The sequence below is a fragment of the Aplidium turbinatum genome, chromosome 7 (genome assembly GCF_918807975.1).
Source record: "Aplidium turbinatum chromosome 7, kaAplTurb1.1, whole genome shotgun sequence".
Classification (NCBI taxonomy): domain Eukaryota; kingdom Metazoa; phylum Chordata; class Ascidiacea; order Aplousobranchia; family Polyclinidae; genus Aplidium; species Aplidium turbinatum.
The window spans coordinates 12,054,346-12,074,020 of record NC_137478.1 but is presented as its reverse complement, the minus strand read 5'-3'; the positions used below and the strand labels follow the sequence as shown (position 1 = coordinate 12,074,020).

Here is a 19,675-nt window from a genome sequence, read left to right as displayed (position 1 = left end):
TTTAGGCATCAAATTAACCTTTTTGGTTATTGGTTGTTACTTTACGGTCGTTAGAGCAACATTAACAAAAATAATAAGTACACTAGTACAGGTAGTACATTTTTTTATTTAGCATAGTAGCATTGCACCAAAAACATACTTGTATATCCTTTAAAAATTTGATCAGCTGTGATAGTTGGTATGAAGAAAAAAACGCAGTTGAATTGATGGATCCGAGAGCCGTTGAATGAGAAGGAGGACCTTCACTTGAGTTGCACAAATTTATTACAGCATCTATTAGCTTCCGCATTTTTTCCTTAAAAACAAAATGATATTGGCTTCGACTTCCTATTATCACATAAAATTTTGTTTTCTAAATATAAGCATGTCCAGAGAACAATGTGCTTTATCAAATATACTTTTGATATGTTGCCATTTAAGGTTAGTAAAACAAGGGGCAAATATAAAAAAATATTCTCCTATGGTATAATTCATTTAACACCATAGCTTCAATGTGACAAGGCAATATCTCTAGGGGAATCAGAACCAGATTTTTGCAAAAGACAAAAAAGCGTCCAATAAAAGTTGAACTTTTATTATCTCATAAAAAATTAAACACTTTATCATGTAATGATACTTTGTCTATAGTAATTCACATTGTGCAAGGAGAAAGAAGTGTGTGGAAATTTAGCAAGTTACATATCTTGCTGAAAGTGAGTTAACATTAAATTTTTGCATTGAATTTAAAAAACTAAATTATACAATATACAACTTACTTTAATTATCAAAACCTCAATAGGAAAACTTTTAATAAAGAAAGAATAATACAAAATTTGGTTCAACAGTGCGATGACATTATGGCAGTGGTTCCGTGGAGCAGGCCTCATTAAACTTTTAACAAATCTTTTGATTTTGGTCGTTTTTGGATATTTTTGTCCGAAAAATGCTACTTGTTTTAGAATTATACTTTACAATTCACATTAAGCCATTATTGTCAAATCAAAGCAACATTCCTGCAGAAGATAAAGTTGAATGTCTTGGCTTAAATTTGTATACAAATCAGAAACAATTTTTTATTACTACAGAAGAATTTCAACAATTTGTTTTTTGATACGTCTTAAGAAACTTTATTTTAATTAGGGAAAGATAGGCCATTGTTCGAACAAAAGAAGACTTTAAACAAACTCTCTCTGTTTTGTTCATCTAATTCATGCCATGTCATATGGCCATAAACGTGACCTTGCATACAAACCATATAGTAGGTTTTCTTGATAAATCAGATTTTTTTTTAATGTTTATAATGTAAATACTGTTTTGTGCAAATTTTAAAAATTTTGTATCTGTGTGTAAAATGGCCTGGACTGGCAAACACTGTGCATTTATTGTGGAAGATTTCATTAGAAATGGGGAATCTGTGACTTGAACGCTAAGAAATTTTAAGACTCATTTTAAACTAAACCGTAATGATCCTGGTCCCAATCGAAAATCTGTAATGCTCTGGGTCAAAAATTTCAGAGCTACGGGTTCAGCACTAAAGTGAAAGCCATCTGGAAGGCCTAGAAGTGTTCGAACACCAACAAACATCCTTGCTGTAAAAGAGTCAATTTTGCAATCTCCTAGTCGTTCAGCTCGCAAGCACGCATCGGCTTTGAGGCTTTCCAAAAGCACTGTTAGGCAAATTTTAAATCTGGATTTGAAATTTCATCCCAACAAAATGATGGTTGTTGAAGAACTGTTCTACAGCCGGTAAAACTTAACTTAATTTAAACTCAATTTAATTTAAACTTAATTTGATACAAACCATACAAGAATGTCAGAACGCAGAAAGCACATTGTTGTATAGTGATTTCCCTAACCACCAATATTTAGTGAAATAATTCAAAACACGAATTTCAAAATAAACAGGCTAATGTTTGTTTTAACTCAAAAACTAACATGGCAGAGGTAAGAAGATTGCTATCTCTATTTCTGCACTAAACATTAGACTAAAAACCCTTTTCAGATTTCAGCACTCAGCAAATGTTTGACCTAGGCCCAAACCCCTTTCCCAAATCAAATTGACAACTTTCTGACCGTCTGCACTAACTCTGCTGTAAATTCTCTTCTGGTGAGCCAAGAATGACCAGTGAAACATCAATGGAATCGGGAAGTAATACTCTAGTGCCATGTGACAAATAAAAGTTCAAAAAAGAAACCGCTAGATATAGTAAGTTTTGCAGTTTGGAAAATTTTAAGACTGTGCAAATTTGCTACACAACCATGCTTTTAGCATATATCGGGTTTGATCTGGTCATGGAAAAGGTAAGGATGTGTAATGAAGAGTAGCCTTTGCCTAGGATACAGATATAATTCAGATATATGCATTGGAGAATGTAGAAGGCAGGAGCTAACCATGTCAAATGTAAATAAATTTATTCCAAAATAAACGTGAATTTGCACAATTGCACAATTACGCAACTGCACAATTACGCATTAGGGATTTCTTAGTAAACCGGAAAATCCTTGCTCTCAATCACGATCTTCGTTGGTACGTTTAAAATTGTTAGAGTTTTCGGCTGAAATTAGTTTTTTGTAAAGTTGGCGCAAGTAGCTAGAAGTGATTACCACCAAAAAATATATATATTCAGAATTAAAGAGTGGGTGAAGAAAATTATTTCGTGTTTATGAAAAGAAATTTGCTGTTAGGAAAATCATTATACACAAATATTCATGAGTGAAAAATTTTTCGAAATAATTACCCTTATGGAAAAATAATTAAATTTTAATTATATTGCTTGCGAAATAAAATAGTTTCAGGGAGGAGCTGAATAAGGTAAAATCTACCTGTTTAGCAGCAAAGTGGTTCACCACAGAATAATATTTACAAAATGAAGAAATAGTGTATCCTGCTAAATATATAGGCTATTGAATAAACAATGAAAACTATTATTACTAGTGCTCAATTATTAATGTAGGAGTCATATTATTATTGTACTAGTCATATATCGTCATCCTAGTTACGCTTTTTCTGCATTCAAAGACAAAATAATTGATTCTTTAAATAAATTAGAAAACTCTCGATGTAAATACATAATTTGTGGAGATATAAATATTGACTTGTTAAAGGCTGCAAAGTCTCCTGCAGTATTAAATTATAAAGAAGCCCTTGAAGCTGCAGGCTGCCAGTCATTGATAACAAGTGCAACTAGATTTTGTGGAGAATCTAATCCAAGCCTACTAGATCACATCTACACAAACATAACTTGTAACCAAAATGCCTATGGCATTTGCTTACATGACATCTCTGATCATTTACCTGTTTTCTTATGTGTTAAAAATAAAAATGTAGTGTGTAACTCACCCACTAAAAAAATTCGAAGCTTAAAAAAACTTTTGTCTTGACAGCTTCTTATGCGATTTAGAGTCTAATTTGAATGAAGAAAATACTGATTGTGATGATGCAGACAACTTGATGCACTCTTTTATTATGCGATTTCAAGTAACACTAGATAAACATGCACCACTTAGAAACATGTCGAGAACTGAACTTAAGCTCTCTAACAAACCATGGATAACAAAAGGCATTCATAAATCTATTAAAACAAAAAACAGACTATTTAGATATTGGATAAAAAATAAAAATGAATCAGCAAAGAGGAAATACAAAGCACATTGCAATAAGCTGAATCATTTGAATCAATCACTGAAAAATCAACATTATAAAAAAAAGTTTGAAGAAACAAAAAGTGACTCCAAGAAAACATGGAAGATCATTCATGAGATGATAGAGGGGAAAAGAAATTCGAATAATAAAAAGCTTCCTTCAACTATGACTATAAATGATAAAAGCTATAAAACAGATTCTATTGAATTCATTAATTTATTAAATAATTACTTCACAAATATTGGAACTTCAATGGCAGCTAAAATTCCAAATTCAAATGTAAATTTTGAATCATTCATGTTAAACAGAAAATGTTCTTCTTTTGGCTTTCCAGATATAAATGAGATAGAAGTATCTGATGCTATAAGGAGCCTCAAAGCAAATAATGCTTCAGGCATTTTTGAAATACCTTCTAAATTTATCAAAATGGCTAATGTAATTATATGCCCTTTTTTAACAAAAGTACTGAATAAATGTGTCTTGCAAGAAATCTTTCCTGATGTACTCAAAAAGAGTCTGATAACACCTGTACCAAAAGTTAGTTCACCTTTACACTTTACAGATTTGCGACCTATTTCTTTATTGCCAACTTTTGCCAAAATTTTCGAAAAAATTCTATATAAACGAATGATGAATTTTATTGACAAATATAATATTTTAACCCCAGTTCAACATGGTTTTCGTGAAAATGATTCAACAAGCTTAGCATTGACAAAAATTTATGATGATTTACTTTCTAACTTGAATGATCATAAATACACATGCTCGGTTTTTGTTGATTTAAGTAAAGCTTTCGATACAGTTGATCATGGCATATTTTTAAAAAAACTTCACCATTATGGCTTTCGTGGCAAGTTTTTAAACGTTCTAACATCTTATCTAACAAATAGAATGCAAAGTACAAAAATTAACCGTAAGAATTCTAATTTCAATGTTGTTAAATGTGGTGTCCCACAGGGGTCAATCCTTGGTCCCTTGCTTTTTCTTCTTTATGTGAATGATCTTCCAAATGCATCTTCTTTTTCAACTACACTTTTTGCTGATGACTCAAACTTTCATATGTCAGATAAATGCCTGTCATCTCTCCAAAAAAATGTCAATAAAGAAATAGAAAAAATTGATGTGTGGATGAAATCCAATAAACTTTCATTAAATTATAGTAAAACTACTTATAGTCTGGGAGCCTACGACAGAAGATTTCACCCCATAAGGTACAAAAGGTTTGACCCCTTGAAGTTACTGGGGTCAACCATGTCACTCACAAAAAGTATGGAAGATTGACCGCGCCGGGTGGATCTGGTCCCTAGAGCCCCCTAAAAAGCCCAAAAAGGGGGTTAATTTCACCCCATAAGGTACATGGACCAAACTTGGTGAAAACGAAGTTCTATGTCAGGACATCACAAAAATATAAAATCTAACAATATTTTCGAGTGGAAAGGTGATGTAAGACCCCCCCGAAAGTGACCCCCCGGGGGGTTAATTTCACCCCATAAGGTACATGGACCAAAGTTGGTCAAAACGAAGTCTTATGTCAGGACATCACAAAAATATCAAATCTAACAATATTTTCGGGTGGAAAGGTGATGTAAGATGCCTTCAAAGTGACTTCCCTTAATGTGACCCCCTCGGAAGGTTTATTTCACCCCATAAAGTACATGGACCAAACTTGGTCAAAATGAAGTCTTATGTCAGGACATCACAAAAGTATCAAATCTAACAATATTTTCGGGTGGAAAGGTGATGTAAGATGCCTTCAAAGGGACTTCCCTTAATGTGACCCCCTCGGAAGGTTTATTTCACCCCATAAAGTACATGGACCAAACTTGGTCAAAATGAAGTCTTATGTTAGGACATCACAAAAATATCAAATCTAACAATATTTTCGGGTGGAAAGGTGATGTAAGATGACTTCAAAGTGACTTCCCTTAATGTGACCCCCTCGGAAGGTTTATTTCACCCCATAAAGTACATGGACCAAACTTGGTCAAAACGAAGTCTTATTTCAGGACATCACAAAAATATCAAATCTAACAATAGTTTTGGGAGGAAAAATGATGTAAGACTCCCCCAAAGTGACTCCCCAGGGGATTAATTGCACCCCATAAGGTAGGCTACATGGACTAAAGTAGGTTAAATCGAAGTCTTATTTCACGGCATAACAAAAATATCAAATGTAACAATATTTTCGGGTGGAAAGGTGATGTAAGATGTCATCAAAGTAACCCTAAGAGGGTTTATTTCATCATAGAGTACATGGACCAAACGTGGTCAAAACGAAGTCTTATAGGACACCACAAAATATCAAATCTAACAATACACTCAGTTGGGAAGATGATAAAAGACCTACCCAAAAGTGAATCTCCTCCTATAATTTAATTTACTTCATCCCTTACTCGAACCAACCTTGGTGTAACGGAAGTGCTATGCCAGGACAGTACCAATGGATTAAATCTAAAAATATTTTTATATAGGTTTTTAATTTGTTTAGGTTTTTAATAGGTATTTAATTTGGTTACGCCAGGGCCACACAGTGCATAGTTTTAGAATTACTTTGAAAGAGTCGTACAAGCATGTAGTGCAGTAAGTGTAGCTTGTGTTACTTTTGCATAAGAAAAAAGCTATTTTTTCAGTTATTATTACATTGAGGTTAAGAGCTGCTGAAACGTCTTTACCGGTTTGGCAAAAAATTGTATATAGGAAAATCAGCATTTGGAAGGCTGACAGGCAGATTTTTTTCAATTGAAAAAACTCTTACCCTACCCAATTTTTAAAAGACTTGTCACGTTCTAAATCGTCTTCAGTATGGACATGGCCATGGTCAACCTCCTAAACTTCAAGATCGATCGGTCAGAGTATTTTGCAGTCATTGACAGCTCGCAGCAAAATCTTGCTGACTATTTCAAGTCGACCGATCTTGAGCACTACAAAATTCTACAAGAATCACTCTTTAGTGGAAAGCTACAATCACATTTGGTAGACGATTATCTTCAGTTCTTTGATACAGAGTCCCTTGCAGAAGATTTTCGAATGATATTCAAGAAGATACTATCCGCTGTTCGGCAAATGTTTCCGCAAGTGGAACTTTTGCTCATATCACCAGCCCGCTCGTGTTCAGCTGAACGCTCATTTTCAACTTTGCGACGTATCAAAACTTTGTTACGATCTACCATGACACAGAAACGGCAAAATCATGCAATGGTCTGCTATGTGCACAATAAAGTTTTGAATTCGATCAACCTTCATTACAAGCCAAGGATCAACCAAGGACTTCGTTTTTAATTCGCCGGAGACTCGTTGCCGAGTTGCAGTGTTTGGACTTCTGCTGTCCGATGCTGACACTGACAGTTAAAATACATTGCATTAAACTTGTAGCCTATCTACTGTAGGCCTATTTGTTTGTTTGTTGAACAGACCCCAATCTTTCAGCTCGCTTCGCTCGTCTGCCCTTTCTTTCCTAGTAAATGTCCCCACCAATCTTAGAGAGCGATCGGCGCCCATGACTGTAACCTATATGCTTCTCATGTACTTTCTGTTTTTGGTGTTACAAAGCCATGTATTGTCATGTCCTGTTGCCTTTTTTCGATTGACTGAATATGATTTATACAAAAACTTTTTGTAAAGTAGGCTATAGTTCCATTTCATGCATCATGGGACAGCTTGTGAATGTATTTCACCAAAACCTATATAAAAATATTTTTAGATTTAATCCATTGGTACTGTCCTGGCATAGCACTTCCGTTACACCAAGATTGGTTCGAGTAAGGGATGAAGTAAATTAAACTATAGGAGGAGATTCACTTTTGGGTAGGTCTTTTATCATCTTCCCAACTGAGTATTGTTAGATTTGATATTTTGTGGTGTCCTATAATATTTCGTTTTGACCACGTTTGGTCCATGTACTCTATGATGAAATAAACCCTCTGGGGGTTACTTTGATGACATCTTACATCACCTTTCCACCCGAAAATATTGTTAGATTTGATATTTTTGTTATGCCGTGAAATAAGACTTCGATTTAACCTACTTTAGTCCATGTAGCCTACCTTATGGGGTGCAATTAACCCCTGGGGAGTCACTTTGGGGGAGTCTTACATCATCTTTCCACCCAAAACTATTGTTAGATTTGATATTTTTGTGATGTCCTGACATAAGACTTCGTTTTGACCAAGTTTGGTCCATGTACTTTATGGGGTGAAATACACCTTCCGAGGGGATCACATTATGGGAAGTCACTTTGAAGTCATCTTACATCACCTTTCCACCCGAAAATATTGTTAGATTTGATACTTTTGTGATATCCAGACATAAGACTTCATTTTGACCAAGTTTGGTCCATGTACTTTATGGGGTGAAATAAACCTTCCGCGGGGGTCACATTAAGGGAAGTCACTTTGAAGGCATCTTACATCACCTTTCCACCCGAAAATATTGTTAGATTTGATACTTTTGTGATGTCCAGACATAACACTTCATTTTGACCAAGTTTGGTCCATGTACTTTATGGGGTGAAATAAACCTTCCGAGGGGGTCACATTAAGGGAAGTCACTTTGAAGGCATCTTACATCACCTTTCCACCCGAAAATATTGTTAGATTTGATATTTTTGTGATGTCCTGACATAAGACTTCGTTTTGACCAACTTTGGTCCATGTACCTTATGGGGTGAAATTAACCCCCCGGGGGGTCACTTTCGGGGGGGTCTTACATCACCTTTCCACTCAAAAATATTGTTAGATTTGATATTTTTGTGATGTCCTGACATAAAACTTCGTATTCACCAAGTTTGGTCCATGTACCTTATGGGGTGAAATTAACCCCCTTTTTGGGCTTTTTAGGGGGCTCTAGGGACCAGATCCACCCGGCGCGGTCAATCTTCCATACTTTTTGTGAGTGACATGGTTGACCCCAGTAACTTCAAGGGGTCAAACCTTTTGTACCTTATGGGGTGAAATCTTCTGTCGTAGGCTCCCAGACTATTATATGATCCTCTGCAACAAAAAAAGTGCAGCAGAAAATTTTAGTCTGTCCATCAGTGGCCGATCCATCAAAAGGAAGAAATGTATAAACTATCTAGGTGTAACTTTGGATAAGCGATTGACATGGGATAGTCATATTATTAATCTTAGAAAGCAGCTTGCAAAGGTCTGCGGCCTAGCATTTAAGCTAAGATACATTTCCCCTTTAACAGTATTACGGGCTTTATATTATGCTTTGTTTCAATCCAAGATCCAATACTCGATTATAAATTGGGGAAGAGCAAACTCTACATTGCTTGCTCCACTAAAAGTGTTACAAAACAAGTTCATTCGATCCTGGTTATTTTTGCCGAGGTCAACAAATACAACTGTTCTTTATCACCAATTTAATGTGCTCAGAATTGACAATATTATTAAATTAGAAACTGCAAAATTTATGTACAAATATGTGCACAAAATGCTGCCCCGGGCCTTTGCTGGCTGCTTTATTTTTGTATATGAAATTCACCATCATAAAACCCGTCAGAACCAAAAAAATGATTTATATTTGCCTTCTACAACGTCAAACTCTGGTAAGAAGATGCTATGTTTTAATGGAGTGAAACTATGGAATCAAGTACCAAAAGAAATAAAAGAAAAGTCTTACAATGTTTTTAAATTTAAATATAAATGTTTATTAAAGAATTTGTACAATGATCACTCCTGAAACGTATCATCCGCTTATTTCTCTACACAATGTTTTTTTTATGTTGCCCTGTGTTATTCCATTGTTAATGTATTGTTAATTCCATTGTTAATTTTTACAAATTAAAGTTCTGGTATTGTGCTATATATTATATACCGTATGTGTTAATGTTCTTAATTTTGGGTCTTTTGTTTAAATGTTTGGGTGGCAGCTGACTTTGGTGACCTTTTGGTCTTTCGCTGCCATCCTTGTTGTGCGAATTATTTGTGTTTGTGTTTTTGCTTTTTGTGTCTTTCTTTTTCGCCAACAAAAAATAAACTGAACTGAACTCAATGCCAAGCAAAAAGTCAAGCAGTGCGAATTAAATTAAATCTAGTTATTACTCTCTAAACCCTTGACAGCCTGTTTCACCCTAAAAGGAGGATCGTCAGAAGGTCCTTATTCAAATAGGCTACTGGTATTGAATATATTTAGCAGGATAAATAGTTTAAAAACGTAAAAAATGCCCCCCCGATTTGATTAACAATCGAACATGATGAGTGAAAATCATGATACAGCCAGTACTGTAAACAGTCTAAACACTGTACTTCTACAGCCGGTAAAACTTACTTTATCTGTGCTTGAAAATAACGCTTCGGACTTCAATACTGAATCATCACAATGCGCCATCACTTGAAGCGTCTATAAGTGCATCCAACAAAAATATCATTGAAAAACAATACATTGTATCTTTTAATAAATTTAAATTTATAAACAAATTATATCAGGAGTTTTAGATAGCCAAAATGCATGAACCAGACCGATCAAATAGTGCACCAAAAAGACGAACTGCAAAACACAATCGGCTGTTCAACCAAAGATTTATACGTTTAACATGAAGAGCTTAAATGAATTCAGTTTGAAACACAGACTTTCCTTTGGGTAGCCTATGATTTTAAAAAGATTGAACGAAGATTATTGTAACAAGCTCCACGATGCTACTGTGCAACGGAGTAAACAGAAAAAAAATGGTGTCTTCCTTACGAAACTAATTTAATTCTGACAAGATAGTAAACATTTTATTTAACACTGACAAAAATCAGAAGGTCATACATATTACATATCTCTCATCATTCACGTCAGACCTATGGTGGCATGCCATGCAACTCGGAAATCTACACCTACAAATACAGAAATATTACAACCTTAAAAACCGGCATGTTAAAACTAGCACACTTTATTAATACTACTCATGTGGAGCTATGTGGCCACAAAAAAATCAAATTAGACACAGACCTAAGTTGTAAAACGAACACGCTGAGATGAAAACAAATTTAGATAGAGAACCTGTGCTATCTGCATGAGGTTGAGTCGACTAAACGGACCAACGGGAATATCTCCAGTTACTCCATGCAACTCTGGATTTACAATTGCAGGGCAAACAAATTGCTGGAGAAAAAGGTCCAAGCATAATGCACGTGCTTCCTCATGCGACACGAACCCTGTTAGTACAGACAACAGTAGTCTATTAAAACCAATTATCTCATGCAAGATATGAAATCTTCAACCACCCCGGCACCAAATAAGCTAAAAAAATCTGAGTTCAACTATTTTTAAAACCAGTGAACATTTGTTGGACGACAGATATAAAATAGATAATTGATGTTTACATACTGTACCTCTTCTCTCAAACATTTCAATTAATCTGACTTTCAAAACTTACACTTATGGATACTTTGAAGCCGTAGCACAATAATTATTACAGCTTACATTAAGATCAAGCTTGTCAACAATTTCGAGAATGAGAATGCTTCACTCTATCTACTGTAATTGCCACGTTTCATTTTACACAATCACCTACAATAAAACCTGTACAACAAGACCTTATTGGTAAGTAATTTGCTCACCTGCATCCTTGACTATAAAATACGCTCTGGCCATAATCCAGCCAAGCGTCTTTGGAAAGCAGTCCATTGCTGATAACAAACTATCAATAAATGAAGAACAAATGCTTGATAACTTCTCTTCCGCTTTCTTTACATGAAGTCTGAGCTTTTCCTGAAACATAACAACTTATTTATCAAACAAATTAGAAATGCTATACAAAAGTATGTTCAATGTTCATGTGAGTTAATTGCTGCCGGACCGATTAGGAAACACAAGAGACAAAATAACCAAACCTATTTATATTGTCAACCAGTGAAAACAAAAAAAAATTAGCAACGTCTTCAGCACTAAGTGAAAATTATATGACTTTAAAACTATTTTATATGATTTGATAGAAAATAGTTACTGCAGACAGAGGTCAACTGTTTTGATTTTAGGGATTTCTTCAATGCATTAAAAGAAAGTTTAGAAAGTAGAAAGATTTGGATTATTTTAATTTTTCGTTGATTGGATTATTTTGGCTTTAATTTTTCATTCTTCGAATTAGATAGTTGTTTTGGTGAAATAAGTGATAAAAAAGTAAAGTGAGATGAGTTTTAGTTTTGCCATTTAAAAGCTAATGAAACGTAATTTTTCCCGCTAACAAGAAGGTTGTAATTTTATGAAAAGTAGTACTATGAAATGTTTGGAAAATGTCAAAAGTAAAAAATGTAGAAAAAGCAAGAATTTGTCACTAGACTAGGATGAAACAATCAACCAAGATGGATCCAAAATATAAGAAATTGGATGCTATAGAAGAGAATAAAAATTGTAAGAAAAGGAAGGGGCGTAAGTTTACCTAAAAACATCTGTCAGATTGGCTAATAATTAAAATTAAAAATCTAAGCTTCTTATTGGCAGAAAAAACTACGTTTTACTAGCATTTAAACGCCAAAATTAAAACTCGTCTTACTTTACTTTTTAGTATGTAGTAATGCCTTATTATTATAAGCTTGCATTTTCTTTCAAATCATAAAAGTTGTAAAGTCATGTACTGTAATTTTTACTTTGTGAGGAGCTACATGTTCTTAAACAGTTGCTGATATTTTTGTTTTCATTAGTTGAACCTATTTAAATCAGTTTGTATCCTTGAGGTTCCTTCTCTTGCTTCATGGGCTAATCCGACAGTTGTTTGAGGCACCAGCCCTTCTTTTTTTTTAAATTTTAATAAAAACTGTTTGCATTTATGTAATGCTTTTTCACATGCGTGGCTGCAGTCATGCACAAATTGCACACATTTCACAATGACAACTTTGTTGTATTTTAATGCAAAATCTAAATCAAAAAAAACTGCTTGTGGCTGTCTTGCAACATACTGGTCAGTTTTAGAGAATATGTATACATAATATTTGCATTTGAACTGACGTAATTAAAAAGTATTGTAAATACACTATGAGGCAAGTTTTGCATTGTGCCAAATATAGTCCATCTGAAAAGTATTTTTCAGGATAGTAGGAGGGGTTTGAATTAAAAAAGGAATTACATAGGGTGAATAACTGAATATGCTTTCGGGCTTACTTCAACATTTAAAAGTGAGATATTTTGCAACATAGTCAAATGTGACAACTTATTATCCAGAACTCGTTAACTTTAAATTTGAAAATTAAAAATTGGAGTTCCAATGTAAACATTTGGTTGCCTTGATATTGCCATATCACCAGCAAAGGCAAACGTGGTGATTAAACAAACAAGCATCACCTGCATCTGTGGAGAGTCTTGCTTTCCAAAACGCTGTTCTATGTCATACTTGTTTAATTGCATCAAAATCTTTTGCTCACAGGTTTCTAGATATAGTTCATCATCCATCAACACCTACATAAATATATAATCACCAAAAAATTACTGCTTCAACTCGAAAAAACAACATTTACCAGCTTTTAGTCAAATCTATTAACTTCCTAGGGTGGAACATTAAACACTGGCATGTGGGTGAAAAACTTGATTCACTTTGACCATATCAGTTAAAAGGTTGCAGTGGGTGGCTACTCACTTACTCAGGTGAGCTGATCTTTTTATATACAAAAAAGACAGATTTTATATTAAAAAAAAAAAAAAAAAAAAAGGGTAAATTTTAAAAGCTTAATCCAATATCATCATGTTAGATGAGTTCCATACTGAATCCAAGCATCAGAGGATGAGAGGATAAGGTTCTCAGTATACTAAGCCTTCATTAATCATCTTTTTATATACAGTATAAAAAGACAGATATCATCTCAGTATACTAAGCCTTCATTAATCATCATGTTATCTGTATAGTGTATATGAATCAATATTTCCTAAGTTCAGTTTGGTGATTACTCGAAACAAACCTACAAAAAGTAATTATCCATGCATAATCGAGTTAAATACAGTTATACACCCGACATCCCAATTCGCACAATTTCCCACTTTCACGTCATTTTAATGACTGGCGACATTGAAATGATGTAAAAAAAAAGGTAGCCTTTGCTTGGTAGGCTTTAAAAATATTTTCCACTAATAAGTAATAAAGTATCATCTGTACATTGTACAAGTATGAAATAATCCTTTCTCCTGTGCTATGCAAAAATGAATTTACATCGGTCATTGAATATGAAAGTAATAAATGTAAAGCAAACTACAACAAATACGAAAATAAAAACGCATACCGGTACTTAAATCTTAGTAAACGTTTTTTTTTCTGATTACATATTCTTTATTTGCAATGTTTTTTTTTTTCAAATTTGTTTTTATCGAGTGAAATAACAGTAAAACTGCAAACGAGTTAAATAATTGTAAAACTGCAAACTAGTACTGCTGATAACCTCTCATAATCAATCAATTGTGCAAATTATGATTAAAGCATGAAATTTTCACCAGTGTTAGCACATACCATAAGAGTCATTTTAAGATTGGGAGGTAAGTCAGATTTGACCTCTGACGACCCTGAGAGGTCAATGACCTCAAAGTATCAGAATATTGATATTTGGCGTCATTGGTTAACCTTAAAGGTGTGTGTGATGTACAAACCATGCATATGTGTTATAATAAAAATGTCTACACATTCTACAGAGTGTTGACTGTGTTAGTGTGTTGGTCATTATTATCCGAGTTGCCAGGTTGGCCCCTTTACGGATAAACTTCACAAACTTGGTTTGGCATTTTGGCTTTTTTCATATTGGTTTGGCTCCAAATTTTCTGTTTGGCTTTTTGCATTTAGCTTACTGTATGTTGTAAGATTGAAACAACAATGGCAACACTTGTCTTTTATTCTTTCAGTGGTGGTGATTGTTATTTGTCAACGCATATGTGCAGAGTGTGCAGGCAGCAAGGATGGAAGTGTTGCACTCTTGCTCTTGTAGTGATGTTTGTAATAGTTTGCAGTCCCCACTAAGATCTACCATGAAACCGAGAGGTGTTGGCTATGCATTATTGAAAGAAGACCTCGTCCAGTTCAAGGGACTTTGTCACATGCCAATGGAACTCGACGTTAACAGACTGGATGATGGCGATGGCACAGAAGCTAACTTGAAGAGACACTGTGCTCAGTGGCACAATAAATGTCGTTTAAAGTTCAACAAAAATATTTGACCAGCAGAACAGAGCAGAATCCGCTTCAGGACAACAATCTGGTACCGGTACTTCAACCCTGCGTAGCACAAGATCAGCAGCTGCCCACAGGCTTCCACAATCAACCGAGCCTATCTGTTTCCTTCTGCAATAAGTCAGCTGGCACAGCAGATTTGCCTCAAGAAGCTACAATAGGGATTGACAAGAACGTTTGAAGATGTGCCACTGAATTGGAGGACACTGAACTGCTGGCCAAGCTGTCTGCAGGAGACCTGATTGTCATCGCGGCAAAATACCATCGCAACTGTCTCCGTGCATTATACAACAAAATCAGACCAGCAGTACTCAAAGACGATGATCGATTGCATGGCATAGCCTTTGCTGAGCTGGTGGTGTCCATGGAGTACATGCCTGAAGATGAGAACAATATCCCTGTATTCAAACTCTACCCCGTGGCTAACCTCTACAAGACCAGATTAGAGCAGCTGGGTGCCATGGCAACCAATAGGGTACACACAACCAGACTGAATGTTAGGCTTTTTTTTGCACTTCCTGATCTGAGAGCGCATTCGCAGAGCCGAGACACACTTCTCTTGTTTGAGAAAACATAGGCCTTCAGCAGACACAGCAGACATTGCCAATGCAGTCTGCCAGCGCTTCAACATGGAAGTTGTTTGCCAACCCAAGCTGCGCCAGGGGCTGTTCACTAATGGGGAATGGGGATGTTGATGATATTGACCATAACTCTAGCTCTGCTACGGCCAATGATTATTTCCATGGCACTGGTATAACCTTAATGCAACATCCATCACACACAAACACAACCTTGGTGTATTGGTGCTTAGGCAAGACATTTCCACCTCTAAGACAGGAACACCTCTGCCTTCAGTGTACACAAGTGTGCTACCCGTTGCCATGTAGAGGAAAAAGGGAAATCCTGGAGCACTCAGGCGCTGGATGGTGGCAGGGTCAGAAATAGCCAAGATCACTACAGAGTTTGAAAAGCAGGCCACTAGGAGAGGACATGACATAAGAGCATCTTCACCATGACCAGAAACCTGGAGTACTGACAACCTTTTTGAGGGATGTCAGGGTGCTTCTGGAAGTGTTTCAAGATATGGGAAATCCCTTTTTAGAGAGCTCTCAAGATTTACTGGTCCTTGACACGAGGGACATCGTGGAAACCCCAGTGGCAGAAACTGTGAGGAAGATTGAATCCCTTGGTGAGAAGCAATATACAATGTTTGTTGAAGAAAGGCTGGAACTATGCACGAAGCCAGTTACAGACACACTGACCAAGAACAAGTTGCCGCTCTTCAGTCGGCCACAGACCAAGACGCAGTCAAAGCAGTGAAGAGTGAAGCCTTGTTCACACTGACAGGCTTGTGCTGTGCCATGTATTGAGCGGAGCTTTGAGCATTGTGAAAGCAGGTTTACATTGTATGTACTAGACAAGGCTCCAGGTCCTGACAAGCGGGTGTTGCTAGTGGTTGACTGATACACTCAAAACAAACATGAAGATGATGCAGTATTGCAGTATACTATCAGTGTTTTATATAGCCTATATGCATTTCAAAATAACAAAACACATTCTTCATACCATACAGTTTTTTCATATGTTAAATTTTGCTTTACAATTGTAGTCTCCACAGCTTTGGTAGATGCAGGTTTAGTTGCCTAGTTTAAAGAAGATGACACTGTCATAGTATGTAGAATGTAGATACTAGCCTAGCGTAATCAACTAGTCACAAAACTTAGGAGTGCCGGTATACCATTTTTAATGATTAGCCTACATGAGACCCCTGCTGAAGAATTTAAAATTGCAAAGCAACTTTTCTTCTACCATGTAAATGTACATTAAATCTTAGTCACCCTACACTTAACTTCTGTATTAGTAAAAGCCTAGGCCTATTTCATCTCTCCACTCTGCTGTTCTAAGCCTCATCATGCATCTTGTATACCTGGAGGGAGGGCATACACGAGAAAAGCACTGCACTTGCAAGGAAGGTTAGATAAAATGACATATTTTGCCTCCTATCTCAAGTCAAAACCTTTTATGGGAGTAATTTTCATTTAAAGCAGTTTTTGTGATGTTACAGCACCCACGAAGGTCCTGCTTGCCTTTCAACCCTTGTTTACAAATCTCGATTCTCGAATCTCGCTTGTGACTTGAGCCAAAATCGCTCCGTTGCAATTTTCGCTCAACCGTACAAAGAACGTCTCAAGCGACCACGTCACAAGCCGCGCAGTGTGAACAGTCGCACTGAAAATCATTGGAGCAAAAACGTCTCAAAGAACAACATGAGACATGGCACAACAGTGTGAACAACGCTTGACTGCAGTCTCTTCTCGAGGCTGTATATTGCATGTCAATCACGTGACGGGGATCTTGACCAGTTCTTCTCCCATGACAACCAGGCAGCTCCACCTTCATTATTAACAGGAGGCCAACTGCGCATTGAAGTCAAACCAGATCTACTACACTGCCTGAAATCAGACCAAACTGAAACCACCAAAGCACATGTGGTTGATGCCATAATCCTTGATGGGACAGCTATTGTTCAAATGCTTAATCCTGTTGCAGCAAAAGACCTTTGAAGAGTATATGAACACAGCTTTTGCACCCTACATCTTCACTCAACCGGAAAAGGACCAAAGACTGGACCTCGTCTGAAATGTATATCTGCCTGACAGCCTGAAGGTGACGACCAGACAGAGGTGGGGTAAGGGCATCAGGAAAAGAGTGGCTTCCTTTACCGTTACGCCTAACAACTGGAAGAACTTCCTTCGTGTTGACCAAAACAAGAATAAACTCTTTGGTTTCTTGTCACGAGAGACCATTCGTCTTCCAATTGCTGATGGCAAGAAAATGTATGTGACGTGTGGAATTAAAGTCCTGTGCTCTCCTGCCAAGTTCGACTTGACCAACCTCTCCCCATGTTCTCAGGAGGAGGCGGATACATGCATGCTTCTACGTGGAAGATGCTGTCCAGAAGGGGATGAGGAAGGTGACCATACGCACCTACTGATTTTGTGGTACTGGCTGTGACTCCCTTCAGCCACATTAACGTTGACGAGCTGTGGATAGCTCTTGGTACTGGGTCCAGGTTCCGGTACATAACTGTTCACCGCTTGGCTGCCGCCATGAACTCCAGACGATGTGCTACTCTCCCGGTCTTTCATGACTTCATAGGGTGCGACACTGCGTCTGCATTCGCTAGCAGAGGGAAGAAGACTGCCTCGGAGATTTGGACAGTTTTCTCAGAGGTGACTGATGCTTTCAAACAACTACTAAGCATGCAAAGTGATGTCAATGAGGAGTCAATGTCACTGCTGGAGCTCTTCGTTGTGCTGATGTATGACGCACCAGCAACATCATGGAAGTGAACGACGCTTGGAAACAGCTCTTCGCACACAAGTCGGGGGCTCTAGAAAACATCCCTCCTACGCAGGCAGCATTCCAGCAACACATCAAGTGGGCTTCTTTCCAGGCCAACTACTGGAACCAAACTCTGGTCCTAAATCCCAAGTTTCTGAGCCCATGTGATTGGAGCTGGACAAAGGAGGCTTCTCAGTGGCAGCCTCTCTGGACGACACTGCCAGAGGCATCAAAATCTTGCCAAGAACTGATCCACTCCAACTACAAGAAGTGGTGTACCGGCTACTGCAAGTGCACCAAGGCTTATCTGAAGTGCACTTCATTATGTGCATGTTCGGGAGACTATTAGCTGCGATGACACACCTCGACATTTATGCGGCAATATGGATAATTCGTCTGTATATCATTACCGATATGTACTATTCATGCGTCTGAGGCCCCGCCTAGCCTCACTGTAGCCTACTTAAAGCTTTTATAGCTTCTGTCTAATGTACATTAAACATTACACAGCAGCAAATTATCTTAACATGTGTTTCAAATAATCCCCGAGACAAACAAACTGTACCAGAATCGTGAAAAACTGTAATTTAGGTCATTGACCTCTCAAGGTCATCAGAGGTCAACTTAGACCACTTCCCAATCTTAAAATGAACCTTATGATATTATGTACTAACTCTGGTAAAAATATCATGCTTTAATAATTATCATAACATGTCTTTCAAATAATTCCCGAGACAGACACAGCCTACTGCACCAGAATCTTGAAAAACTGTAATTTAGGTCATGTTTAGGTCATTGACCTCTCAAGGTTATCAGAGGTAAAATCTGACTTACCCCCCAATCTTAAAAATGAACCTTATGATATGTACTAGCACTGGTGAAAATTTCATGCTTTAGTCATAATTTGCACAATGGTTATGATCAGAGGTAGGCAGTAGCGTGCTACTTTTGTAGCGCCGCTACTAGCGGTGCTCCTTTTTTGGTACAAGTAGAGGGAGCGGCGCTACTTTTTAGTTGGAGTAGCGGCTGCAGTAGCGGTGCTATTTTTTTTCAAAGTAGCGGTAGCAGGAGAGACGATACTTTTTTTCACTCGCACTCCCGCTACCTGCTACTTTTTAATTTAAATTGAACAAAATTCTTGTTTTTTTGGCAATACTGGCGTGGTCAAACAGCTATATAATCGGTTTGGTTGCAAAGTTTCGGTCTTTTCTAGCTGACGTCAACTTCTTCGGCGAAAGTCTCCATGTGATGAAGCCTATCTGCCAGGCTTTAGACATTCTCTAGGGCGAGTCCAAGCCGTATTACAGAGTTTTGCTTCAAACCATCACAATTTGCGCATCACATCATCACAACCACCACATCGCATCAAGAAGTTGACCGAGATCAGTGATTTTGTGACCTGTGAGGAGTTGAAAGTGAAAGTCCTTGAAGGGGTGAGGAAACGATTCAACAAGTGCTTCAACGACATGAAATGCGTTATGGCATCATGTCTTCATCCCTCCTTCAAAACGTTGTGGCTATAATTTGTGCACTACGTTTCCACGAATGATGCTGACATACTGCAAGAAAAAGTCAAGACA

The 19,675-nt window shown here is 37.0% G+C and overlaps 1 protein-coding gene across 6 annotated transcripts in view; it reads right to left on the bottom strand.

Moving 5' to 3' along the window:
- Positions 1-19,675, bottom strand: part of LOC145774397 (GTPase-activating protein and VPS9 domain-containing protein 1-like) — a 190,059-nt gene that overhangs the window by 101,672 nt on the left and 68,712 nt on the right. For all 6 annotated transcript variants that reach the window (XM_082585640.1, XM_082585643.1, XM_082585644.1 and 3 more), the window contains 5 exons: positions 12,887-13,000; positions 11,170-11,320; positions 10,610-10,764; positions 9,893-9,964; positions 140-295 (listed from right to left, as the gene is read on the bottom strand). In XM_082585640.1, the coding sequence (XP_082441766.1) occupies positions 140-295; positions 9,893-9,964; positions 10,610-10,764; positions 11,170-11,320; positions 12,887-13,000 (648 nt within the window). The remainder of the gene's footprint in view (positions 1-139; positions 296-9,892; positions 9,965-10,609; positions 10,765-11,169; positions 11,321-12,886; positions 13,001-19,675) is intronic.